The sequence below is a fragment of the Macaca thibetana genome, chromosome 10 (genome assembly GCF_024542745.1).
Source record: "Macaca thibetana thibetana isolate TM-01 chromosome 10, ASM2454274v1, whole genome shotgun sequence".
Classification (NCBI taxonomy): Eukaryota; Metazoa; Chordata; class Mammalia; order Primates; family Cercopithecidae; genus Macaca; species Macaca thibetana.
The window spans coordinates 74,612,114-74,637,964 of NC_065587.1; the positions used below are offsets into that span (position 1 = coordinate 74,612,114).

At 44.7% G+C, this 25,851-nt stretch overlaps 2 protein-coding genes and 2 pseudogenes across 2 annotated transcripts in view; 2 read left to right on the forward strand and 2 right to left on the reverse strand.

The window, feature by feature from the left end:
* Positions 1–7,692, forward strand: part of CHGB (chromogranin B) — an 817,086-nt gene extending 809,394 nt beyond the window's left edge. The window contains exons 5-6 of the mRNA XM_050745210.1: positions 4,676–6,441; positions 7,302–7,692. Of these exons, the coding sequence (XP_050601167.1) occupies positions 4,676–6,441; positions 7,302–7,379 (1,844 nt within the window). The 3' untranslated portion in view covers positions 7,380–7,692. The remainder of the gene's footprint in view (positions 1–4,675; positions 6,442–7,301) is intronic.
* A 2,649-nt stretch (positions 7,693–10,341) lies between these two features.
* On the reverse strand, positions 10,342–11,668 carry LOC126964124 (KN motif and ankyrin repeat domain-containing protein 1-like; annotated as a pseudogene).
* A 6,381-nt stretch (positions 11,669–18,049) lies between these two features.
* LOC126929143 (exosome complex component RRP4-like) lies at positions 18,050–18,722 on the forward strand (annotated as a pseudogene).
* A 3,726-nt stretch (positions 18,723–22,448) lies between these two features.
* TRMT6 (tRNA methyltransferase 6 non-catalytic subunit) overlaps positions 22,449–25,851 on the reverse strand; it is a 267,426-nt gene continuing 264,023 nt past the window's right edge. The window contains exon 12 of the mRNA XM_050745273.1: positions 22,449–23,332. Coding sequence (XP_050601230.1) covers positions 23,141–23,332 — 192 coding nt within the window. The 3' untranslated portion in view covers positions 22,449–23,140. The remainder of the gene's footprint in view (positions 23,333–25,851) is intronic.

The window sequence follows — 25,851 nt, forward strand, 5'->3', positions numbered from 1 at the left end:
TTGACATTATGAGGACAATTTTACAAGACTGTGCAGTCTCTATTATGCATGAAGCCAAACTGATTCAAACAAATCCGGAAAACACTGGCCTCTTCAACACTGTCCTCTGCTTTTAAACTTTAAGTCAGGCTGTAAACAGTAGATTTTATCTTATTTTTTCACCTTTAAAAATCTTTCAGGTGGGCGCAGTGGCTCACGCCTGTAACCCCAGCACTTTGGGAGGCTGAGGCAGGTGGATCACCTGAGGTCAGGAGTTTGAGACCAGCCTGGCCAACATAGTGAAACCCCGTCTCTACTAAAAATGCAAATAAATAAGCAAATAAATAAATAATTAAATAAATAAACCAGGTATGGTGGCAGGTGCCTGTAATCCCACTACTCGGGAGGCCGAGACAGGAGAATCGCTTGAACCTGGGAGGCAGAGATTGCAGTGAGCCAAGATTGCGCCATTGAACTCCAGCCCGGGCAACAGGAGTAAGGCTCGGTCTAAAAAGAAAAAAAAAAAAAAAAGTCTCTCATTGCCACCAGCCTGGCCAACATGGTGAAACCCCATCTCTACTAAAAATACAACAACTAGCCATGTGTGGTGGCGGGCACCTGTAATCCCAGCTACTCAGGAGGCTGAGGAAGGAGAATCGCTAAAACCTGGGAAGCAGAGGTTGCAGTGAACTGAGATCATAGCATTGCACTCCAACCTGGGTGCAGCCTGGGTGGCAGAGTGAGATTCCATCAGAAATAAACAAACATAAAACAAAAACGAAAAAAACCACCTTTCATTGCCAGACAAGACTCTCTTGCTATAGCTACACATGAACCCTCATGCATGAAATGGTGAAAAAGCAAATAGCGATTGGCCAGAAGAGTAACCTGAGGCCGGGCGCAGTGGCTCACACCTGTAATCCCAGCACTTTGGGAGGCTGTGGCAGGCAAATCACGAGGTCAGGAGATCGAGACCATCCTGGCTAACACGGTGAAACCCTGTCTCTACTAAAAATACAAAAAATTAGCCGGGTGTGGTGACATGCGCCTGTAGTCCCAGCTACTCAGGAGGCTGAGGCAGGAGAATCGCTTGAACCTGGGAGGTGGAGGTTGCAGTGAGACGAGATCACCCCACTGCACTCCAGCCTGGGTGACAGAGAGAGATTCTGTCTAAAAAAAAGAGGAAGAAGAGTAACCTGAATTAACTCAATCTGCCTTTGGAGGCTTCAGGGTAACAATGGTAGCTATGGGGGCCTGAGCCTTTAGGGACCCCAGAAACAGTGGATGGAAGCTTTCCTAGCTTTCCTACCACTTCCATCCCACATACCTCTTTCTGAGCTTCTTTCCAACTTCTTTTTTCCAGAAGTTACAGGAAGTGAGTAAGAGCAGAGTGGGTCACTAGGCAGAGAGTAAAGGCCCCTCCTTTTGGCAAACCCATCTTGGTATCTCCCTTTCCCTTACTTTGTTTACTAGACCAATGCAAAAGTGAGGGATCTGTCCTATCAGGTCACCAAAGAACCACAATTGCTTAGGAAAAGTTGCCTATGCCTGCCTGCCAAGATCTTAGCCCTTAGATTATGGCATAGTAACTCTAGCCTCTGCTCCAGCCCTGATTATGCCCTGAGGTCTTTTGATGTCTGTTGAGAGAAACGTAGGGAAACTGGGAAAAATCAAATGACCCATGTATCTAAGGATCCTGGAGATGTTATACCCAGAGAGTGACAGAATGCTGAGATGGGGAAGGTTTAAGAGCTCCTCTGTGGTTGACCCTTAAACACCAGCCAGGGCTAGACGGACAAATCACACAAAGGAGTAAGGCAGGACAGGAAGTGACGCACAGACTGGAGGGCACCTGCCTTTTCTGAGGGGGAGCAGATAATTCTCAGCTCTAATCCCATTATGGAGAAATACAGACTGTGTAGTCAGATCTTGGGATTTTTCAAAAGAAGTTAAAATTTTGATTTTTAAAAGACATCTCCTGGTATTTTTGTATCGCCTCTGAATTCAAATGTACTAAAACTGCTGTCTAGGTCAAACAGAATTCACCTCTGAGGCACCAGTTTGCAACTTTTATCCTATTCTAGTTTTCTCTCTCTTGTTGGTGTGTCCTAAACTGATCAGAAGACTGGAGGAGCTTTTGCCCGACTGGTTAGGTGAATGCCTTTATACAGCCTCTGTTCCACCCCACGCCCATCTCCACTCCCACTCCTACTTGCAGGTCTCTGAGTCAGCATATACTCACTAAGCAAATGAGTATTTGGGGAGTAGGACAGAATCATTGTTTTATGGATTTAAGAGACCTCAGGGAACACATAGTCTAATTTCTTAACAGGTACAAGAATCTCTTTGACTAGGGTTGATCTGGTCATCCTTACAGTATAACAGTTGCATTTCCCTGTTCTTGTTTGAAAGTAAGTATGAGCTTCACACCTTGATTTTACAGATTGACAGTGAGTGTGTGCTGCTAATCACAGCCCTCTTCCAGGCTCACCTGCGGGGACTTAAAGCTAAATTTAGTAGGAAGAGCTAAGCCTCAGGCACAGGCTGCTCAGGCAGTACATATTTAATTGGGAAAAAATAAAAATACTTCTGTTCCTGACACTTAAGACTCAGAAACCAGTAGGTAGTAGGAAAGGGGCCACAGTGACTCTGCCCCTGGAGGCTGAGATCTTGTCTGATCAGCTCTATTTCAACCGACGCTCAGAATGACATCAGTATCTGTCCGTCTTAGTCAGCTCGGGCTGCTATATCAAATACCATAGATTGGATGGCTTAAACAACCAACATTTATTTTTCACAGTTATAGTGATTTGAAGTTCAAGGTCAGAGTGTCTGATGAGGGCCCACTTCCTGGCTTATAGACGGCTGCCTTCTGTCACTGTATCCTCATCTGGTGGAGACAGAAATCATCTCTTTCTCAATCTCCTTTCTTAGGGCACTAATCCCATTGTAAGGGCTGTACCCTGATGACCTAATTACCTGTCAGAGGCCCCACCTCCACATGCTGTCACATTGAGGATGAGGGCTTCAACATTTTGGAATCACACAAACATTTAGTCAATAGCACTGCCCAGAACCACATGCTTCCCTGTGCCCATCTGGCTAGCCATGCCCCAATGCCATACACACCACCACTGGCTTTTAAGAGGCGAAGAGACTGGTGACAGATGGGCCTTCCCTCAGATGTCTGGAAAAGGCCAGGGACATTTTCATTGCCTCATAAACATGAGAATATTATTATCGTGCCAGACTGGGCTTTAAACAGAGCGGTACGGAGAGTCCACTATTTCTTGGACATTTTTACAAAACAAGTAATTTTTTTCCACTTTGCAAATATCATTTCAAAATGACTTATCAGTGCGACCCAATAGAAATATAATGTGAGCCACAAATATAATTTCAAATTTTATAGTAGCCACATTTAAAAAGTAAAAAGAGACAGGTGGAATTAATTTCAATAATATATTTTATTTTTATCCAATTTTTTCTGATATATAATTTTATATATCTGATCTATTTGAAATATATATTATCCAATACATCCAAATATTATTTCAACATATAATGATATAAAAATTGTTGAGATTATTTCACATTATTCTTTATTCTCAGAAGTCTGATGTGTATCTTACATATATAGCATGTCTCAGATCAAACCAGCCACATTTGAAGTGCTCAACAGCACTTGGGCATACAGTGCCTGCAGTGTAGACCCAAAGCTGTCAGTGGCCTTGGCTTCAGGCATTTTATCTGAACTCTGTGACATAGGTTGAAATCCAAGCCCTCCCAGCTAACAACTGAGACAGTGCTAACTGCCTATCTCCTTTCCTGGGGTGTCCTTGAGTTAAGGAGGGTTTAGTAAAGGAGCTATTGATATTTGGAAAAGGTGGACAAGAACAGCATTCAATTAAAATATCAGTTATACCATGTACTCTGACTCAGGAAACACAAAGATAACTCATTGTGCTGAAGTTTATTCCCAACATCTGAGAGCATGTTGGGTACATGGAACCTGAGTGAAAAAAGAAATGGCCCTTTCCACTGATGTGTAGTTTTCTCAGGCAAGAAATGTACACCCTTATCACCAGCTACTAAGTTATAGATCACATACTGCTAGGTTGAGTCTACAGTTGATTGGATAATAAAAGTCTGATATAAACTAATCATTTCAAATGTTTAAATCCTCCTTTGAATCTTGATATTTCTTATTTTGGCTAGTTAGCTATCTAGCTGGATAATTGTTAGAGCTATTCACATACTGCCGACTTTTTAACTCCTATGTGAAGAAAATATGGAAAGAATGGTCTTGGATTATACCATGCTGAGTCTCAATGTCTGCAAAAAGAAGAGGTTGGACTGGATTAGATGAATTCTAAGATGTTTTCTGCTTCTAAATTCTAATATTTCATAAATCCATATCTGGATTTCAGTTTGATCATTGGCAGTACCAATGAGAGAAGCTGGCTGGGTATTATGAAGACATAAAAATATAGACAGTTTATTACTAAATTTAAGCACAGTCAAGGAGCTTTCATAGCCTTTACTTTCAAAAGGAATCTGAGTAGATTCTTCATTAATTTAAATAATTATCCAAGCAATTTTCAATGTCATCAGGATTTGTAGTGATTACTGAGGCTGGTGCTTGTCGAACCACAAGCAATTCTGAAGTTATACCTACTCTTCATTTTCATTATAGGTAGAAAAGACGTCAAAGACAAAGAGACAACTGAAAATGAAAACACAAAGTTTGAAGTAAGATTGTTAAGAGACCCAGATGATGCCTCGGAAGCCCACGGGTCCTCCAGCAGGGAGGAGGCAGGAGCCCCAGAGGAGGAGGACGCCCAAGGCCCAACAAAGGCAGACACAGAGGAGTGGGCAGAGGGAGGCGGGCACAGCCGAGAGCGAGCAGATGAGCCCCAGCGGAGCCTCTATCCCTCCAACAGCCAAGTCTCCGAAGAAGTAAAGACACGCCATTCTGAGAAGAGTGAGAGAGAGGATAAGGAGGAGGAGGAGGGAGAGAACTATCAAAAAGGGGAGCAAGGGGAAGATGGCAGTGAAGAGAAACACCTTGAAGAGCCAGGAGAGACACAAAACGCTTTCCTCAATGAAAGAAACCAGGCTTCAGCTGTAAAAAAAGAGGAGTTAGTGGCCAGATCTGAAACACATGCTGCCGGGCACGCTGAGGAGAAGACGCATAGCCGGGAGAAGAGTAGCCAGGAGAGTGGAGAGGAGGCAAGGAGCCAGGAGAAACACCCCCAGGAGTCTAAAGGCCAACCCGGAAGTCAGGAAGAATCTGAGGAAAGTGAGGAAGATGCCACCTCTGAGGTGGACAAACGACGCACGAGGCCCAGACACCACCACGGGAGGACCAGGCCTGACAGGTCCTCTCAAGGAGGGAGTCTTCCCTCTGAGGAAAACGGACACTCCCTGGAGGAATCTGAGGAGTCAAACGTCGGCATGGCCAGTTTAGGGGAAAAGAGGGACCACCATTCAACCCACTACAGGGCTTCAGAGGAAGAACCCGAATATGGAGAAGAAATAAAGAGTTATCCAGGCATCCAGGCCCCCGAGGACCTGGAGGGGGAGCGCTATAGGGGCAGAGGAAGTGAGGAATACAGGGCTCCAAGACCTCAGAGTGAGGAGAGTTGGGATGAGGAGGACAAGAGAAACTACCCCAGCTTAGAGCTTGATAAGATGGCACATGGATATGGTGAAGAAAGTGAGGAAGAGAGGGGCCATGAGCGGGGAAAGGGACGCCATCACAGAGGCAGGGGAGGGGAGCCACGTGCCTATTTCATGTCTGACGCCAGAGAAGAGAAAAGGTTCTTGGGTGAAGGACACCACCGTGTCCAAGAAAGCCAGATGGACAAGGCAAGGAGGCGTCCACAAGGTGCGTGGAAAGAGCTGGACAGAAATTACCTCAACTATGGTGAGGAAAGAGCCCAAGGGAAGTGGCAGCAGCAGGGAGACCTGCAGGACACTAAAGAAAACAGGGAGGAAGCGAGGTTTCAAGATAAACAATATGGCTCCCATCACACAGCTGAAAAGAGGAAGAGATTAGGGGAACTGTTTAACCCATACTACGACCCTCTCCAGTGGAAGAGCAGCCATTTTGAAAGAAGAGACAACATGGATGACAATTTTCTCGAGGGTGAAGAGGAAAATGAGCTGACCTTGAATGAGAAGAATTTCTTCCCAGAATACAACTATGACTGGTGGGAGAAAAAGCCCTTCTCGGAGGATGTGAACTGGGGGTATGAGAAGAGAAACCTCGCCAGGGTCCCCAAGCTGGACCTGAAAAGGCAGTATGACAGGGTGGCCCAACTGGACCAGCTCCTTCACTACAGGAAGAAGTCAGCCGAGTTTCCAGACTTTTATGATTCTGAGGAGCCGATAAGCACCCGCCAGGAGACAGAAAATGAAAAGGACAGGGCTGACCAGACAGTCCTGACAGAGGACGAGGTACAGTGTGGGGCTTCTGTTTAAAATTACTTACTTTGGTCAATGTTAGCACATTATGTTCAAGACTATCCGATATTAACGGGGAGAAATTGGTGGGAATTAATCACTATGAAAATGGTGACCTTGTAACAGAGTGGAGGCCACCTTGGGGGTCGGTTTCCACCTACCTTTAGCCATCGTCCACATCTTTGCCCACCTCACTCGGTCGCATTGCTTCTCAACCTTGTCCGCACACTGGGGTCACCTGGAGAGCATGAAAAATTACTGTTAGAGATTCTGTCTACTTAGTGCCTGGAGTGCTGCCTGATCATTAGAATATTTTAAAGCTTCCAGATGATTGCAGCGTTCAGCCAAGGTTGACAACTACTGTTCTGGTATCTTTCCCTTGGTCATCTGTCTGTTCATCACTCTCTCCCTGAGGTAGGGAGAATAGGTGATAGAGAAGTTTACTTGCTTTAGTTTGCTATCTTTATTATTTCATGCCCTACTGCCGTCAGAAATTTATATCTGGGAGAGGTAACACTGTTGGAGCTGTACCTACCCAAACAATGTTTTTTTCCTAATATTGATTATGTAGGTTGTCCTTCTCAAAGTTGAATGTACATCAGGATCATGAGGGATTCCTAGCCCCCAGAGTTTCTCATTTAGTAGGTCGCAGGTGAGACCCCAAACTCTGCATTTCTGACAAGTTCCTGGCTGATGCCACCGGTCAGGGGACCACACTTTGAGAGTTACTGATGTAGGTTGACTAATGTAGCTTCCAACATGCCTAAAATTCCCCTTTCCATTCGTACTCCATCCAACTATAGCAAAATAAATTGGTTCGGGACCTCATGCCTCCACTTTTCTGTATTTTCCAGAAAAAAGAACTTGAAAACTTGGCTGCAATGGATTTGGAACTACAGAAGATAGCTGAGAAATTCAGCCAAAGGGGCTGACTGTCATTGGAGCAGAGGGCACTGTTAAGAAGCAGCCCTCACATGATCTGTTTTTCACCACTTCACTGAGAAGACACCATTTATCTATCCAAGGACAGAAAGTAGAACTTACTATTCGTTAAATGTTTGACACAATTGGAAATGTCTTTAATTTTTGCCAGAATGCTATTGAAAATGTGAATTGCATGACTTGTAGCATATTCTTTTCCGCAAAATAGACATATTAACATGCTTGTGACAATGACTGTGCTACTGTCTTTGGAAAAATGTTTGTCTCAGTTGCAAATAATAAAAGATTCACCTGAGACCAAAAGCTTCATTGTTCTCAGCTTCTTTTGGGCAAAGAGGGAGGAGTGTGACTTTTCAAATCTATTCTTTGAAGTAAATTGCAGAAGATGGCTCTAGGATTTGTTGGGTTTTGGATGCATAATAGGATAAAAAAGCAAACCTTTTGAAGTAATGTGCAGGATATAAAGAGAAATAGATTAGAAAAAGATATCTACTCCCCTATGCTGAGAGAGATTACAGGGGCTTGAAGAACCTCTTTCAAAAACAATCATATGATATTACTTTAAAAATTCCTTTATGTAAAGAGCTCTAGAAGTAGCCAGCCGAAGTTCATTTTTCAGGGCTTAGAAGAAAGCTTGGATGAGGGGAAGAATTCCAGGGTGGAAGTGAAAACATCTGGCCTGTCCAGACAGATCTCTGGCCCCTCAGGTCTTGTCGGATTTCTACTCCTTAAGAAGATAGAGGCGGCTGGGCACGGTGGCTCACACCTGTAATCCCAGCACTACGGGAGGCTGAGGCAGGCAGATCACGAGGTCAGGAGTTTGAGACCAGCCTGGCTAACATGGTGAAACTCCGTCTCTAATAAAGATACAAAAAAAAAAAAAAAAAAAAAAAAGCCGGGCATGGTGGCGGTCCCAGCTACTTGGGTTGCAGTGAGCCGAGATCAGGCATTGCACTCCAGCCTGGGTGACAGGGTGAGACTCTCTCTCAGAAAATAGAGGGTAGGCATGGTGGTTCACACTTACAATCCCCGTACTTTGGGAGGCCAAGGAGGGTGGTTTTCTTGAGCTCAGGAGTTCGAGACCAGCCTGGGCAACATGGCGAAACCGTATCTCTACAAAAAATTTAAAAATTAGCCAGGCATGGTATTGTGTGCCTATAGTCCCTCCCTACTCAGGAGGCCAAGGAGGGAGGATCACTTGAGCCCTGGAAGTTGAGGCTGCAGTGAGCCGAGATCGTGCCACTGCACTCCAGCCTAGGCGACAGAGTAAGGTCCTGTCTCAAAAAAAAAAAAAAAGAAAAGAAAAAAAAAAGAAAGATAGAGCTCTTACTCTGCTGACTCTGTTACTAAGTAGCTCTGACTTTGGGCAAGTTACTTTTCCTCTCTGAACCTCAAGATCATCAATAAAATAAGATATTTGTCTCATTGAGTTGCTACAAGGATGACAGAGTTGATGCAAAACAGAGCAGTGCCTGGTATATATCAGTGGCACAGGAAATGTTTGCTGCTGCTGTAAATCATTCCTGCAGCTTCTTACGACAAGACAGTTGGACAATTCCCCTTCTTCCTTTTTTTACCCGTCATTTAATTCCTCACCCTTGGTGGCTTCTTCTTGGTTGATTTCTACTGTTTTGACAGTTTGGTAAAGAGTTATTCTCTGTAAGGTGGTGCAGAGGAGAGTAAGACCTCCTCTTTACCCTCTGAAGGTTGGATAATTAAGTGTATGAAATAAACTGACAGTAGGCAGATGAACAGGAGAAAAAAACATTTTAATTACATGCATAGGCCCAGAAGTCCCACAAAATATAACACTCAGAAGGGCCAGATGATTGAAGTTTTTATAGCATCCTGAGCTACAGAAGAGAATAGGGGGCTTGTGGCTCCTGGGGGACACAGTTATGGGAAGGTAGCAGGAGGAACTGTATGATAAATAAAGGTTGTGTTGTTACGCAGATAAAATCTCTTAGATAATCAAAGTGATCCAGCAGCTTTTTTTTTTTTTTAGATCTTAATGAAATTTTATTCTGAAAATATGACAAAAGTCTAAGGCATTTCAAACATTTAAATACATGTAGGACCAAAGTAAATGTGACACAGTATAAAGGAATCCATAAATACAGAGAACTATGCTATATTTCTCTAGAGGCAAATAGCCAACTCCTCTAACACAATTCAACCTTTATCGTTAGAAACGGAATTGTGCAATTATTAACAAAAATATGATAATGTTACATGTAGTTCTTCATGTCTTTAATTAGTATGAAATACAAAAGTTGAAAATACTGTGCCAATTTCATATAATCTTTTTTTAAAAAAAAAGTCATGTTTACATCTACCTAGATAAAACCAAATGAAAATATTTTCTTTTGAAAGTTTCATACTTTTTGAGAGTTCTATCTAGCCCTGGCTGAAGTTACTGATGATCAACTTTCTTACTTTAAAATAATAAGAGACAAAAGAAAAATCAACAAAGCTGTGCTGGGATGGAATTTTGGAAGAGCTTTCTAATGGTGCCACATTTGGTAAATGTAAATATTTGTGGAAAAATTTTAAAACATGATGCCAATGAGAACCTGACACTTCTCTGTGGTAGTGGTCTGGGAGTGGAGAGACGGAATAGAAGGTGCACTTTTGGGTAAGGTCAGCTCACAATTCCCTATGACTGTATATAACAGAGCAGAGACTCAACAGCAACACAGAGTAGGTTAAAGTGAACCCTACACAGAGAGAAGATGGCCAGAAAGGAGGCATGTGTGCCCAGGCTGGCAGTCTCTGCACTGCGAAAGCTTCAGCTGTTAGCCCTGGGCTTTATGCTTCTGTTTGCTGGTGAGCTCAGGCACAATACCTATACATTCAGCGTCTGCCACCCCAACAGGAACAGTTAGCAGCTTAATGGTGGCATGGAAATGGAAGGCTATTTGCATACAATCAATCAAATGAAACTCCGTGGCTTCATTCCAAGCCTAGGGGATGCCCAGCGGCTTTTGCAAAGCTGATGTGAGCATACAGAAGAACGGTGATGCCCTTGTGCCCCATTTCCAGAGCGATCCAGAGCATGGCGCTGCCATCGTTGTCCTCCAGGTGGACATTGCAGCCCAGCTGGGCCAGCAGCAGCGTGATGATCTCCATGTGCCCATGCCTGCTGGCACAATGAGGGCCATGGAGCCCTTGTCTTCCTGGAGGTTGACCTCAGCCCCACTGGCCAGCAGACCCTACACCATGCCGATCTGCCCAGTAACTGACTGCCAGCATGAAGGCCATCTGCCCCAGCTGACTGGCTTTGGGGCTCACATCCTTTCAGCCAGAGTTCTTCCCCAACCTGCATGTCCTCTGCTTCCACAGCCGCGAGGGCCGCCAGCATGATGAAGGTATAGTCCCTTGTTCTGGTGATCCACGTTACACATGCGGGTGTCCAACAGCAGCTTCACAATCTCAAAATTGGAGTGGGACACGCTGTAATAGAGGACTGTGTTGCCGTTTCCATCTGCCAAGTTGATGACCTAGTAGAGGACATCCAGGGAGGTAGCCTCAAAAGCAGCTCTGTAGTCTCCCAGAGTGGCTGCAATGGCTGACTTCTGACGGGACACGCAGAACCACTTGTGCTGGAGGGTGTTCAGACAGAACCTCATATCTTTGCTGGTCAAAGCTCTGGGATCATTTATATTATTTTTCAGTAAGTTGCAAGCAGACAACATCTTTTCACTTAATGTATGCCTCTCTCTGATTTTCACCTTCTCAGGTTCGCGTTCTTGAAACTGCATTTCATCTTCCACCCTGGCAGACTTGAAACCTTCAATGTTAATGGCATGGTGCCCTTCGGCCATTCCCCAAGTGTCTTCAACCTCCTCTTCTTCAAGAGGATATTACTCAGTGACATCACACTCATCATCTGACTCAGAGGAATAGCTTTCATCTGTGCTGACATCATCGCTTGAAGTTGTTGCATACCCTCCATTAATGCCAACAAACTGAAGATTCTTTTTCATGCCGTTTGAATCTTTGTTACCGTCTTCCTTCTTCATGATGGGCTTTCGTGTACTTTCATTGTTTGTGCGTACAGAGGCCAGCGGCCATCTGGTCGTCTGTCAGGTTCACTAGAGACCGTGTGCTTTCCTGAGCGGGGAAGGCGCCCTGGCTGCTGATTAGCTTTCCTTCTGAGATCCTCACCTCTGAGCAGCCTTCTTCCTGATGCAGACACTTTACTAATGTAGATTTCCTTTCTAGATGTAAATTTCCGTGTAAAAAAGGACAGCTTTTTAGAGCCATTCCTGTGTCTGCAGTTTCTCTGAATAACCAGCTCAAAATATGCCAAAGAGATATATTTTTGGGTGACACATTGTGGTCTCCTCCAGTCATATTTTGGGATGGTGTGTACTGAGCCCCAGCCATGGCAAAAATAAGACTTAAAATCACATAAGACTTTTATCCGTCAAGGAAGGCCTGGTTCTCCTCCTCTTGGCTAAGTGAAGAACTGCCTGTGCTACTTAACCAGATTCTTTTTAGATGAATCCTCTGTGACATACTTTTCCAGGAGCTTTGCTGCTTCGTCATATGGGGAGCCCATCAGTGCTATAAATCTGATGGCAAATTTTCCTAAACCTGGGCACACAGGTTTCTCTCTGCCTGCAGTTTTTTGTTTTTGTTTTTGTTTCTGGCCCTTGGATCATGACTGCCTGTTTGCAAAGGACAATGATTTGGGTGGGTGATGGGGGTGCGAGGAGGGGAAGGCTGCTGGAGGAGGTAGCTTTTATAGCAGACAAGGGAGGTCGGTAAATACCTATCGTACTAGTTTTCTGGGGCTGCCATAACAAATCACCACAAACCGGATGGCCTAATACAACAGAAATTTATTCTCTTACAATTCTGGAGGCCAGAAGTCCAAACTCAAGGTGTTAGCAAGGCCGTGCTGCCTTCAAAGCCTGTAAAGGAGGATCATTCCTTGCTTCTTCCTGGTTTCTTGCCTCATCCTTGCTTCTTCCTTCCTTGCTTCTTCCAGGCCTTCCTTGGCTGGTAGCAGCAGATCTCCCACTGCCACCTCCGTCTGCACTTGGGTGCTCTCTCCCTGTGAGTCTGTCTCTTAACCTGGTGTTCTTCACCAGGACACCAGTCATACTGAAATAAGGACCCATCCTACTCCAGTATGACCTCGTCTTAACTAATTACATCTGCAACCACCCTGTTTTCCAATCAGGTCACATTTACATGTATTAGGGGTTGAGACTTCAACATATTTTTTTCTGGGGACACAATTCAACTCACAATAAAGCAGGCCAGCACCCACTCCCCTCAGGTGGACAGACCCTGAGGCACATATTCTGCACTGCCTCCCAGACTTCCTCCGTGGATCATGCCCAGGTGCCACAGCAGTGACCTGCGTGATAATGCAGCCTTTATTGGCTGCCTTTACCTTTTCCACTGCCCACTGGTGACCCTACTGGTGTTTCCTGGGATCACCTCTCACATATACTGCTTCTCAAATACTTGTCTCAGGGTTTGCTTCTGGGGGACCATGATCTAAGAAACCATCCAAAGTCAAGGTTTATAGTATGACAAATAATATACCTGCAGTTGCAACCCCTTGTCTTAATATATCCTGATACAAGATACTGGGAAATGCTCAACATGTACTCACAGGCACAGAGTACAATGTCTCTGCCTTTTTTCCTATTGCAGCCCAGCAGAAAACAAAATACTTTCCTAAAGAGAGATTGGGGGGCCCAAGGTGAAAAGTGATTTACTCACTCGAGGAGAGAAAACAAAACCCAGCAATGCACCAAATGCCAGCCTGGCAAATCATACACACACACACACACACACACACACACACACACACACACAGGGCACTGCTCACGAGGAAAGCTGCTGGAAGTTGGATCCCAGCTTCCCCCTGGCATCCGCCTTGTTGAGGCATTGCACATTAGAACATCTTTTCATTTTAGTTTGCAAACACCCCAGGGGAGGGAAACATGAAGGTGTAGATGATCTATTAAGGATGAAGGAAACATCCAAGAGAATCCCACCCAATATGTGCTGCTCAGATGGTGCAATTAGGATCTCTGGGGGTGCCACCATTTCTTCAGGAAGAAGTCAAGAACTATATAGGCCACTGCTTTTCCCACTTTTAATCAAAATAATTTATGTTCATTGTAAAAACATTAAGTAGTCCTGAAAGACTTATAGTGAGGATTATGGGTTGAATTTTGTCCCCAAAATGAAGAAGTCTTAACTGCTGGCACCCACGAATCTGACCTTATTTGGAAACAGGGTCTCCGCAGTTAACATGGGGTCATTAGACTGGGCCCGTTTATAGTATCATTGGTGTCCTTACAAGAAGATGGAAATTCAGAGACAAAAACACACACAGAGGAGAATACCATGTGGAGAGAGAGGCAAAGATTGGAGCTATGCCTCTTCAAGCCAAGAAATGCCTGGATTATCAGACACTGGAAGGGTCAAGGAAGGATTCTGCCCTAGAACTGTCAGAGGGAACACTGCCTCTGCCAACAACTCGATTTCAGACTTCTGGCCTCCATATATGCAATAGAATACTTTTCTGTTGTTTTAAGCCACTCAGCTTGTGGTGCATTGTTATGGCAGCCCTAGGTATCTAATACAATGAGAAACAATGGCCTCAGTGCCCCATCCTCCAAATCCTTGTGCAGATGCAGCCACCTGTAATTTAAATTTTAGATTTCTTTTCTTATTTGAATTATTAATTGTCATGATTTCTAATATCATGACAAGTTTATCGAGAAGGAGTTATAATGCAGAGACGGGACAGGAGGAGAGAAAGGGTTCTATTATTACATAATGAAAATACATACCATGCCACTGTAAAACATAGTATAATCAGGAGGCCGGTTGGGTGGCTCACCACTGTAATCCCAGCAATTTGGGAGGCTGAGGCGCGCAGATCACCTGAGGTCAGGAGTTGGAGACCAGCCTGGTCAACATGGTGAAACCCTGTCTCTACTAAAAATACAAAAAAATAGCCAGCATGGTGGCAGTTGCCTGGAATCTCAGCTACTCGGGAGACTAAGGCAGGAGAATCACTTGAACCCAGGAGGTGGAGGTTGCAGTGAGCCAAGATCACGCCACTGCACTCCAGCCTGGGCAGCAAGAGTGAAACTCCATCTCAAACACACAAACAAACAAATACATAATATAATCAGGAGATTTCAGGTGCTGAAATAATTAATTAATTGCAGTAATTACAATTCTGCAGTCCAGGATCCTGACACTCACATACATGACAGGCCTCAGTGAGAAAGTATCTGTTGATGCAAGACCTAAAGAAAGGATGTGAGCCATGTGGACACCTGGGGGAAGGACATTTCAGGCAGAGGGAATAGTAGGTGCAAAGGCCCTGGTTTGGGAATGTGTTTGGCGTGTTTGAAGAAGAACAAGAGGCCAGAGTAGGAGACTGTTGTAGGAGGTGAGCTTAGAGAGGCAGCAGGGGCCAAGTCACACAAGGCTCTCTGTAGGTCCTGGTAAGGACTTTTGCTTTTGCATTTGGAGAGTTCTCAATGGATGACTGATAGGATTTGCTTTATGTTTATAATAACACTGGCTTCTGGGTTGAGAGATGGCTGTAGGGGAAGTGAAGGCAGAAACACAAAACCAATAAGGAGGGCACTGTAATGACCCTAGTGGGTCATTGTGATGGCAGGGTCCAAGATGGTGGCACTGGGAATGGGGAGAAGTGGTAGAATTCTAGATCTGTTCTGGAAACAGAGCTGACAGGTAGGGCTACTGGTTTTGGTGTGGCATGAGGGAACAAGAGGAGAATACCAAAGCTTTAGGCCTGAGCACCTGGGAAAACAGATGGGGAGACTGCAGGAGGGACTGGTTTGGGAGGAGAGAGATGGGGAGCTCAGATATGAACTTGTTAAGTTTGAGACGTGAATAGATACCCAGCAGAGGTGTTGAGCTGGGTATATGAGCCAGTGCTGGAGGAAAAGGCCTGAGTTGAAGATTGCACGTGGGAGTCATCATCCTAGAGATGGTATTTAAAGACTTAAAACTGGGTGAGATCACCTAGAGTTATATAAATGAGTCAAAGATGGCCTCTGTGTATTGGCTCATAGATTGTTTATTATTTCTTCATTGTAGGCTAACGCTGATTACTGCAAAAGCCAAACTCAAATTTTTACACATCCAATTATTTAAAACAAATTTTAAGCCAATTTTTAGCCATTCAGGGCCTTCCTGCTACCTACGCAGTGAAACTATACCCAGCATCTGTTGGCCATTGATAACATAGAGGCTTGTGGTTATAAGACCTCAAGTGTGGTGGCTCACACCTGTAATCCCAGCACTTTGGGAGGCTGAGGCAGGCAGATCGCTTGAGCTCAGGAGTTTGAGACCAGCCTGGGCAACATAACGAAACCCCGTCTCTACTAAAAATACAAAAATTAGCTATGTGTGGTGGCATGCGCCTGTAATCCCAGCTACATGGGAGACTGAGGTGGGAGGATCCCTTGAGCCTGGGAGGTGGAGGCTGCAGTGAGCTGAGATCCTGCCACTGATCTCCAGCCTGGGTGACAGAGTGAGACCTTGTCTCAGAAGAATAAAGCCAAATACAAAAACACAAACCTCAAGCTGTCCGACTCAGAGACTCCCCGCTGTTGCTGCTGTGCAACATCACCTAGACACAAAAGCCTTGTTTCTGAACCTCCCCTCCCTCGGGGGTATCCTTGCCTTTCCTCCTCTCCTTCTGAGTAGCAATACGTGTAGTGTGGTCTTTGGACAGACTCTTGCTGTAAGGGACATCCCTCTACCCCTATGCAAAACTGTCAGAGTGTCACCATCACCCAATAAAATATGTGTGTGCTACTGCCATCTCATGGTCACTCTTTGATTAGTCCCCAAATCCCTTGAACACCCTAGGGAGTGAGCGTAGACAAGAAAAGGAAGAAGTGCAAGTGCTGAGTCCTGAGGCATGCCAACGTTTAGACGTTTCAGAGATGAGGAGGAACCAGTAAGAGAGATATAGAAAGAAAGTCCAGAGAGGTAGGAGGGAAACCAGGAGAAAGTGGTATTCTAGAAGCCAAGTGAGGAAAAGCCTGGCAAGGACAGGGATGGACAGTGTCAGACACTGCTGATGGGTTCAGCGGACGGAGAAGGAGCTCTGGATGTCACACTACTGTCCATCATTGCTTGCTGCTCACACCAAATCTGCTTCCCACTGTGGCTGCTCCAAAGTGCTGCTCTCCTGTTTCCACCTGTGCCACAATCCGTCTCATCACGCCACTGAAATCAGTGATCAGCAAAGTTTTTCACAAAGGACCAGAGAGCGTATATTTTAGGCTTTGAGACCATATGGGCTCTATCACAATTATTCAACTTTGCCACAGTATGAAAGCAGCCATCAACAATATATAAACAAATTAAGAGTGGTTGCGTTCCAATAAAATTTCAGTTTGAATTTCATGTAATTTTCCCAAGTCACAAATTTATTTTATTTTTTTACTTTTCTGCTTCAACCACTTAAAAATGTAAAAATCTTTTGTTACAGGCTATACAAAAAAATTTGTAGTGGGCCAGATTTGCTGCGTCCTGATTTAAATTAATCATATTCTCTCTTATTTTTATCTCCTTTCTTGAATCTGTCACCATATGACTTTTATTTATTTATTTATGAATGACAAAGTCTCACTCTGATGCCCAGGCTGGAATGCAGTGGCGTGATCTCGGCTCACTGCAACCTCCACCTCCTAGGTTCAAGCTATTCTCCTGCCTCAGCCTCCCAAGTAGCTGGGATTACAGGTGCCCGCCACCAGGCCTGGCTAATTTTTGTATTTTTATTAGAGATGGGGTTTCACCATGTTGGCCAGGCTGGTCTCAAACTCCTGACCTCAAGTGATCCACCCCCCTTGGCCTCCCAAAGGGCTGGGAATACAGGCGTGAGCCACCAAGTCTGGTTTATAAAATTTAATTATTTAATTTAATCTAATTTATAGCCCCTATTTTGTGTCACTCACAGGTGACAGGAAAGAACTAAAGAGGTCACTTTACCCACTTGAGCATTTGATTGAGGAAAAGTATTCCCAAAAGGCAAAAGAACGCCTGCTGTCATTTCCTCTGGATTAATTTCTCCACTTTTTGAAGTTTGTTGGCTTAGAATTATAACACTATGTAGACCAAACATTCAACAGATTGACCTACCTCTCTTTCAAAACAAAGTATCCATAGCACCTTGTTACCTGTCAAAGCAAAAATGAAATATCAAAATCTTTCCAGTCTTGTTTTAATGACATCTCAGCTAAAAGTAAAAACAAAATACAAAAAACCCAGGTTATTTATTTATTTATTTATTTTTTGAGACAGAGTCTCGCTCTGTCACCCAGGCTGGAGCGCAGTGGCCGGATCTCAGCTCACTGCAAGCTCTGCCTCCCGGGTTCACGCCATTCTCCTGCCTCAGCCTCCTGAGTAGCTGGGACTTCAGGTGCCCGCCACCTCACCCGGCTAGGTTTTTGTATTTTTTAGTAGAGACGGGGTTTCACCGTGTTAGCCAGGATGGTCTCGATCTCCTGACCTCGTGATCCACCCGTCTCGGCCTCCCAAAGTGCTGGGATTACAGGCATGAGCCACCGCGCCCGGCCAAAAAACCCAGGTTATTAATAGACCTGTAAAAAGGCCTCCCAAGATTGGCGCCAAGATGGCGATGGAGATGAGGCTTCCGGTGGCTTGCAAGCCTCTTAGCGAGAGACTGGGTCAAGACACTAAGAAACATCTAGTGGTGCCAGGGGACACAATCACTATGGACACGGGATTCATGCAGGGCCATGGAATGCATATGGAAGAAGAGAAGCTCATTGTATCTGTTGCCGGCTCTGTGGCGATAAGTTGATCTGTGTGAAAGCTTTGAAACCCAGATACATTGGTGAAGCAGGAGACATTGTAGTGGGAAGAATCACAGAGGTTCAACAGAAGAGGTGGAAGGTGGAGACCAACTCCGGGCTGGATTCGGTCCTGCTGTTCTCACCCATGAACCTTCCTGGAGGACAGCTGAAGAGAAGATCTACAGAAGATGAGCTTGCAATGTCAGGTTTCTTACAGGAAGGGGACCTTATCGGTGCTGAGGTCCAGGCAGTGTTCTCTGACGGAGCTGTCTCTCTGCACACGAGGAGCCTGAAATATGGAAAACTAGGTCAGGGGGTTTTGGTCCAGGTGTCCCCCTCCCTGGTGAAACGGCAGAAGATCCACTTTCATGATTTGCCATGTGGTGCCTCAGTGATTCTTGGTAACAATGGCTTCATCTAGATTTACCCAACACCTGAGCACAAAGAAGAGGAAGAAGGGGGCTTCACTGCAAACCTGGAGCCCGTCTCTCTTGCTGATGGAGAGGTGATATCCTGGCTTCGGAACTGCATCATCTCGCTGGTAACTCAGAGGACGATGCTGTATGATACCAGCAAACTGTACTGCTATGAAGCATCCCTTCCACGTCAGATCAAAGACATCTTAAAGCCAGAAATAATGGAGGAGATTGTGATGGAAACACGTCAGAGGCTTTTAGAACAGGAGGGAGAAGCAGGTACTCCAGAAGGACAGGACTGTGGACCTTGCAGGAGTGAAGACTGTGATGTGTGGTCCCCATATGTGGCTCAGTGAAGACTCGAGAGATCATCACTTTGTCTGCATTGACAGACCTGTGACTGCCTCCAGCCCACAGGCCTGCTTTCTCCTGTCCTAACACCAAGCCTGGATGGCAGATGAACAGCGCTCCCTTGGGCTGTCGGCTGAGTCTCAGCATTAGGGAATAGTTTCAGGTCTTTCAAAGTGCACAGTGTTCCAGTCGAATGGACTCCCATCCTGGAATAATACGGAGAATCCTTTGTCTTCCACTCACTGTCATTCACAAGGCACAGTGCCCCATGAAATTGCCCCAATAGAAAACATGGTATCCCTGACCCTCAAATGGTCTATTTTGGCCTCCATTCCTATATCCTTTAAATGACTGAGAGTGCAGCTGGTAAAGTTGGAAGAATAAAGTTAACCAAGCAGGCCAGGCACAGTGGCTCACACCTGTAATCCCAGCACTTTGGGAAGCCAAAGCAGGCGGATCATGAGGTCAGGAGATTGAGATCATCCTGGCTAACACGGTGAAACCCCGTCTCTACTAAAAAATACAAAAAACTAGCCAGGCGAGGTGGCTGGTGCCTGTAGTCCCAGCTACTCGGGAGGCTGAGGCAGGAGGATGGCCTAAACCCGGGAGGCAGAGCTTGCAGTGAGCTGAGATCCGGCCACTGCACTCCAGCCTGGGTGACAGAGTGAGACTCCGTCTCAAAAAAAAAAAAAAAAAAAAAAAAACCCAAAAAATTAGCCAGGTGTGGTGTGCACCTATGGTCCCAGCTGCTCGGGAGGCTGAGGCAGGAGAGTAGCTTGAACCTGGGAGGCGGAGGTTGCAGTGAGCTGAAATCGCGTACCGCACTCCAGCCTTGGTGACAGAGTGAGACTCTGAAAAAAAACAAAAACAAAAAAACCTGAGCAGCCTTTTGCTTGGTTGGAATCTGATTTTCTGTTGTGTATTCCTTATAGCCATAGATGCGATTATGTCCACACCAGTCTGCCTTAATCTGTCCTGCTTGGAGGGTGACTTGTAAGATGCTGAACTATTCATAATAGAGTGAATGTTCTGGGTCCATGTACTCTGATAAACATGAAGAAAATAGACTAAGAAAAATGGGGGGGGGGGGGAACAGGCCTCCCAAAAGGAGTGGGTAGAGTATGATGTTCATTTCCGATGCTTCAAAGATTTTGCCCTTCCTCATAAAAACTCAAATAGCTGTGGGTGCCTAGTAAATGTTAATAAGGTAGTTAAAAGGTTCCTAGTTGCTTTTTAAGTATCTGTTCAGGGACTTACCTCTCTCGCCATCTGACCTGTGCGACATAGCTAAGTTCAAAGAAAATCTATAATCCTTTTTACAAAAATTAATACTAGCCTAGAGGCAACGTTATATTTCAAGTAAAGTTATTAGATATACTCTGTTCCTTTCCAGCACTGCATCTAAATGCATTACAAAACCCAGATAAAGCGAATCTTGATCATGGATTTTTAGGACATGCGTTTTAGTATTTAGTATAGTTCTTCCAATATTTACAATCAACACTTTAAAACAACATGCAAACACTCCATTACTTTTTCGAAGCTTCACTATGTATTGAGAAAAGCCTGTAGTTTGGGCTTTTCAATATACAACCAGTGCATGAATGATTGCTCGGTATTTGCTTCATACAATTTTAGTGTACCTTTAAGCTAAACACAGCCCTGTGATGGGTGCCATGCTATATTGCCAAGTACCCTAGTCCAATGGAGGAACAGGATGGATGTTACAAAATGACTTTTGTCTTTGACTTTTTGATTGCCATTCAAGGGCTATTCTACATAACGCTGCTGGTGGCTGGATGTCCAAAAATCATAAAATGATCCATTCATCTGCTCTAAAGGTGAATGTCCATTTTAAACACAAGAAAAAAACATCCTGTATTTAGCTGTACCCATGATGTGCGTGCACACAGTAGTGGTTCCCAATGGGCCGTTCCTGGACTGACAGCACCAACATCACCTGGAAACTACTTGAAATGCAAATACTCTGCCCACTCCACAAGTACTGAAATCTTATTCTGTGGGCTGGAGGGTTCAATGGTCTCTGCTTAACAAAGCCCTCCAGGGGACTCTAAGTTTTCCAATGCTAAGTTTGCAAACCACAGAATTAAATCATCTGTACTCAGATGAAGTAAACTATAAGAATGAAAAAAAAAATACAGATTAACTTATGCTGTTGGCATTGGTAAAATCAGTTCACAAGGTAACATGAGAATGCAGGGCCTTGGTAGCTCAGACCCCAGACCCCTTACTCAGGGAACTCAGAGAAAAGATTTAGGGAGTGGAATGCAACTTGCAAACCAGTAACCAGGAGACTGGCCACTACTGATTCTAATCTATGCACATGGTTTTCTGTTCTCCTTGTCCAAACTTGACTATATGTGTGTGACAACAGCTTGCAACATGTTCTGTGAGGTGCCAATCCAGGCATGTCCTCCACAATAGACAGACCATATGTCACAATCAGCCGAAAGCCAACATGGCATCACTGACTGCATCACTGTTAGTCAGACAAATCACAGTAGGAAACATTTTTATTTATTTTTTGAGACAGAGTTTTGCTCTTGTTGCCCAGGCTGGAGTGCAATGGCGTGATCTCGGCTCACTGCAACCTCCGTCTCCTGGGTTCAAGCAGTTCTCCTGCCTCAGCCTCCCGAGTAGCTGGGATGACAGGCATTAGCCACCATGCATGGCTAATTTTTGAATTTTTAGTAGAGATGGGGTTTCAACATGTTTGTCTGGCTGGTCTTGAACTCCTGACCCTGGGTGATCCGCCTGCCTGGGCCTCCCAAAGTGTTAGGATTACAGGTATTAGCTACTGTGCCCGGCCAACATTTTTATTTACTAGCAATTAGGATAAAGGACTCAAAATTGTACTTGGTAATCACATTGGCCATTATCAAAATAGCACATGCTATTTGGAAAAAAAATTCTTTTTTTCTGAGATGTTGCTTGCTGTATGATATACACCTATTCTATGATGACAGGAGCAACACAAACGATGACCATGTTCCAGTGAGCAAGACTCAATCTCTCAAATGAACAAGAGCCTTGGCTGGTTCTAAACACTTTCTTTCCTACAGCATATGATCAAATGATTCGAGTTTTTCACAGCATAGAAAGGGTAACCATCTAATCATGCCAGAGTTCTTCAGCATTAATAATCATCAAGAAAGGCACTTTAGGGACATTTGACAAGGAATGACACTAATACGATGAGAACTGGTCTACGTTCTGCACATAACTCTGATATAGTTCAAATAGATTGCATGCTCTGTCTCCACGTGTACATATACATTCATACAGGTGGTACAATCTATGTCTCCACATGTATGTGTATGTATATATCTATGTATATACAAATATATGTGGGTATATATACCAACATCTATATACATATATGTGTGTGTGTGCAAATGTGTATCCATAAAACCACAGAGGGGGAAAAGACATTTGTTTCCTTTAATTGAATAGTACACAAAAATTCTAGTCACTTTATTTAGAACAAAGAATAGGAGTATTGGCAAACTAATGCAAAAAAGTACCCTACTAAACCTTTCTATGCACAAAAAAGAGCAGTAAAATAAATACTCAGAACTTTCCCAGGTTGTCAACTATTAAAATAAAACCTTAGCATTTCAAAAAAGCTTATTCCACTGCAGGAAAGAGGGTGGACATTTTTGGTACCATAATAAATCACACACTCACACATCCATATTGCTTAGGTTGAAGAGAACGGAATGAACAGAGGAAATTTCTTCCATGAATTACCCTCCTTTCGGTACCCGCCATGTTTTAGTTATGTTGTATTATTCCACTTAGCTTAAAATATAAAGTCTTGTAGAAACACATTTTTAGTATGTTGAAGTTCTCAAGATATTTGCACAGAATATTTAGAAGTACTTAGAGGAGTTTTGTTAAATGCAGTTGGTCATACTACATACACCACAGTCGCAGTTTCGACAGACCAAGCGCATCTGTGTCAGAAACAGACAAAAGGCTTACTCCTCCTTCCCAGAAACGGGTATATAGACATGTTCTTATTCTTGGGATATGAAAAAACAAGTAGTAATGGCATTTAAAGTTTAATTACTAACTGTATAATGCCTGAGAACAAAATTCAGAGCAATTCTCAAACGGTTAAGAGTCAGACTCCGGGCATTTCCGTTTTTTAGCTGCAGGCTCCTCAGTCTCCTGTGATTCTAAAGTGCTTGCATTAGATTTGAGTCTGGTGTCTGCTTTAAGGTTGTCCATGGCAACGGTGAAGCCGGAGAGAAGGTAACCCCCACCTCCACTCATCAGCAGTTTAGGATGACTTCGATCTGGCAAAACCTAATCAAGACAGAAAAGACATCCAAGCTTTCCCAAGACAATAAAGTCCATCTGAACAACACAATATACCAAAAACCAGAATTTAAACAACACAGGTTCTCTTGATAATTTAAATGGACCAGTTACTTTCTTTCTTTTTTTTTTTCTTTTTTTTTTTTAAGAGGCAGGGTCTCACTCTGTTCCTCAGGCTGGAGTGCAGTAGTGAGATTTTGGCTCACTGTAACCTCAAACTCCTGGCCTCAAGTGAACCTCCCTCCTTGGCTTTCCAAAGTGCTGGGATTACAGACATGAGCCACGGCACCAGGTTTTAAATGGACCAACTTCTAAGGAACTCGTTTCTTCACATTACAATGCAGAGAAAAGTGCAGAAATTGGTTTAATGGATTTGCTTTTGAAAAATAAAACTGGCCAGGCATGGTGGCTCACGCCTGTAATCCCAGCACTTTGGGAGGCCGAGGCAGGCGGATCACAAGGTCAGGAGTTTGAGATCAGCCTGGTCAACATGATGAAACCCTGTCTCTTCTAAAAATACAAAAATTAGCCAGGCGTGGTGGCACACGCCTGTAATGCCAGCTACTCAGGAGGCTGAGGCAGGAGAATCGCTTGAACCCGGAAGGCAGAGGTTGCAGTGAGCCAAGATAGTGCCACTGTACTCCAGCCTGGGCAACACAGTGAGACTCTGTTTCAAAAAAAAAAAAAACATCAAGCCTGTAATCCCAGCACTTTGGGAGGCCGAGACGGGCGGATCACGAGGTCAGGAGATCGAGACCATCCTGGCTGACAACGTGAAACCCCGTTTCTACTTTAAAAATACAAAAAACTAGCCGGGCGAGGTGGCGGGCGCCTGTAGTCCCAGCTAGCTACTCGGGAGGCTGAGGCAGGAGAATGGCGTGAACCCGGGAGGCGGAGCTTGCAGTGAGCTGAGATCCGGCCACTGCACTCCAGCCTGGGCAGCAGAGCGAGACTCCGTCTCAAAAAAAAAAAAAAAAACAAAAAAAAAAAAACAAAACTGAAGCAGTTTTCAGTTCAGCCCAGGTTTCTCTAGAAACTGAAGCATGTTTCTGGTGGAGAATGGGTAATGGTCTGGGCAGTACTCTAGAACTGTGCATAGAGCTTTCTTTCTCTTGGCTTCAGGAAGCTTCATGGCCAATAATGGAGCCTGGGTCTATGGAGACGTTGCTACTGAATGTACTACACTCCAAACCTCCCTCCCCCGTTACCCTGTTAACTTTGCCAAGGCAACTTCTCGCCTCTTTCTCCTGTAACCTTAGCTAAGTAAGACAACCTCTACAAAGGGTAGGGTTACCTAAGGCTCAATAGTATCCCCACTACATTAGGATAAGACACCAAGCAATGAGACGGGGCCTATGGCAGCATGGAGGTGCTCCCCTCAGATCTCCCTTCATGAGGGAACTGGCTGCGAGGCATTCAGGCAGTAGAACGCCTCCAGCTGCCGCTCCTTTGGGATCCACTACAGCATTCATGCTGAGGGAGGCCATGGGTTGCTCCCAGTCAGTAACTGAGCATGAGTACCAGGGCTGGAGCCTTTCTGCTTAACACAGGGCTCCTTGAATGGCGACCTTTGCACCTGAGCTCGCCATCAGCCTCATGGAAACTTTCTCAGAGCAGCACTGCAGGCTCTTCCTCCCATCCTCCTTTCTCTACCAGCTCCTTGCCCAGGCATCAACCTGCACCACCGATCTTGCTCCCTCTCCCCTTATGTCTCTAAGGCATTTCCCTCAATACATCTCTTACACTTCGACTTCCATCTTAGCATATGTCTTCCAGAAGACCTGAACTGACACCAAGGCCACCAGTAAATCCTGAAAACTTGCCACAAAAACATCCTGGCAGAGAGGAAAGGGACAGTTTCTCATCCACCTGGGAATTTTGCTATTGTCAATTACATCATCCACAGTGATATCGAGGCCTTGGGGAAATAAGAACCATAGCGGTTTGCATTTTAAATGCCTTCAGGGCAGAGTTACAGAGTAATATATTCTGACATAACAAGAGAAAAAAAGGGTCAGAAAAAGTAAGGGGCACATTCTCTGAGTAACAGCCACGAGACATCTTCATCTCTGTAGATAGAAGCAGAAATATCTCTATTTTTATTTTGTTTTTGAGACAGGGTCTTACTCTGTCACCCAGGCTGGAGTGCAGTGGTGGGATCTCGGCTCACTGCAGCCTCGACCTCCCCGGTTCAAGCAATCTTTCCACCTCAGCTCCTGAGCAGCTGGGACTACAGGCACCTGCCACCATGCTCGACTAATTTTTGTATTTTTTGTAGATACAGGGTCATGCCCAGACAATTTATATATATTTTTCATAGAGATAGGGTTTCACCATGTTGCCCAGGCTGGTATTGAACTCCTGGACTCAAGCAATCTGCCTGCCTTGGCCTCCCAAAGTGCTGGGATTACAGGCATCAGCCACTGTGCCTGGCTGAGGTAACTCTATTTAATGACTTCTAGTACTACTGCAAGGACAGTCAAGTCTTGGGAGGGCAGCTCTTGACT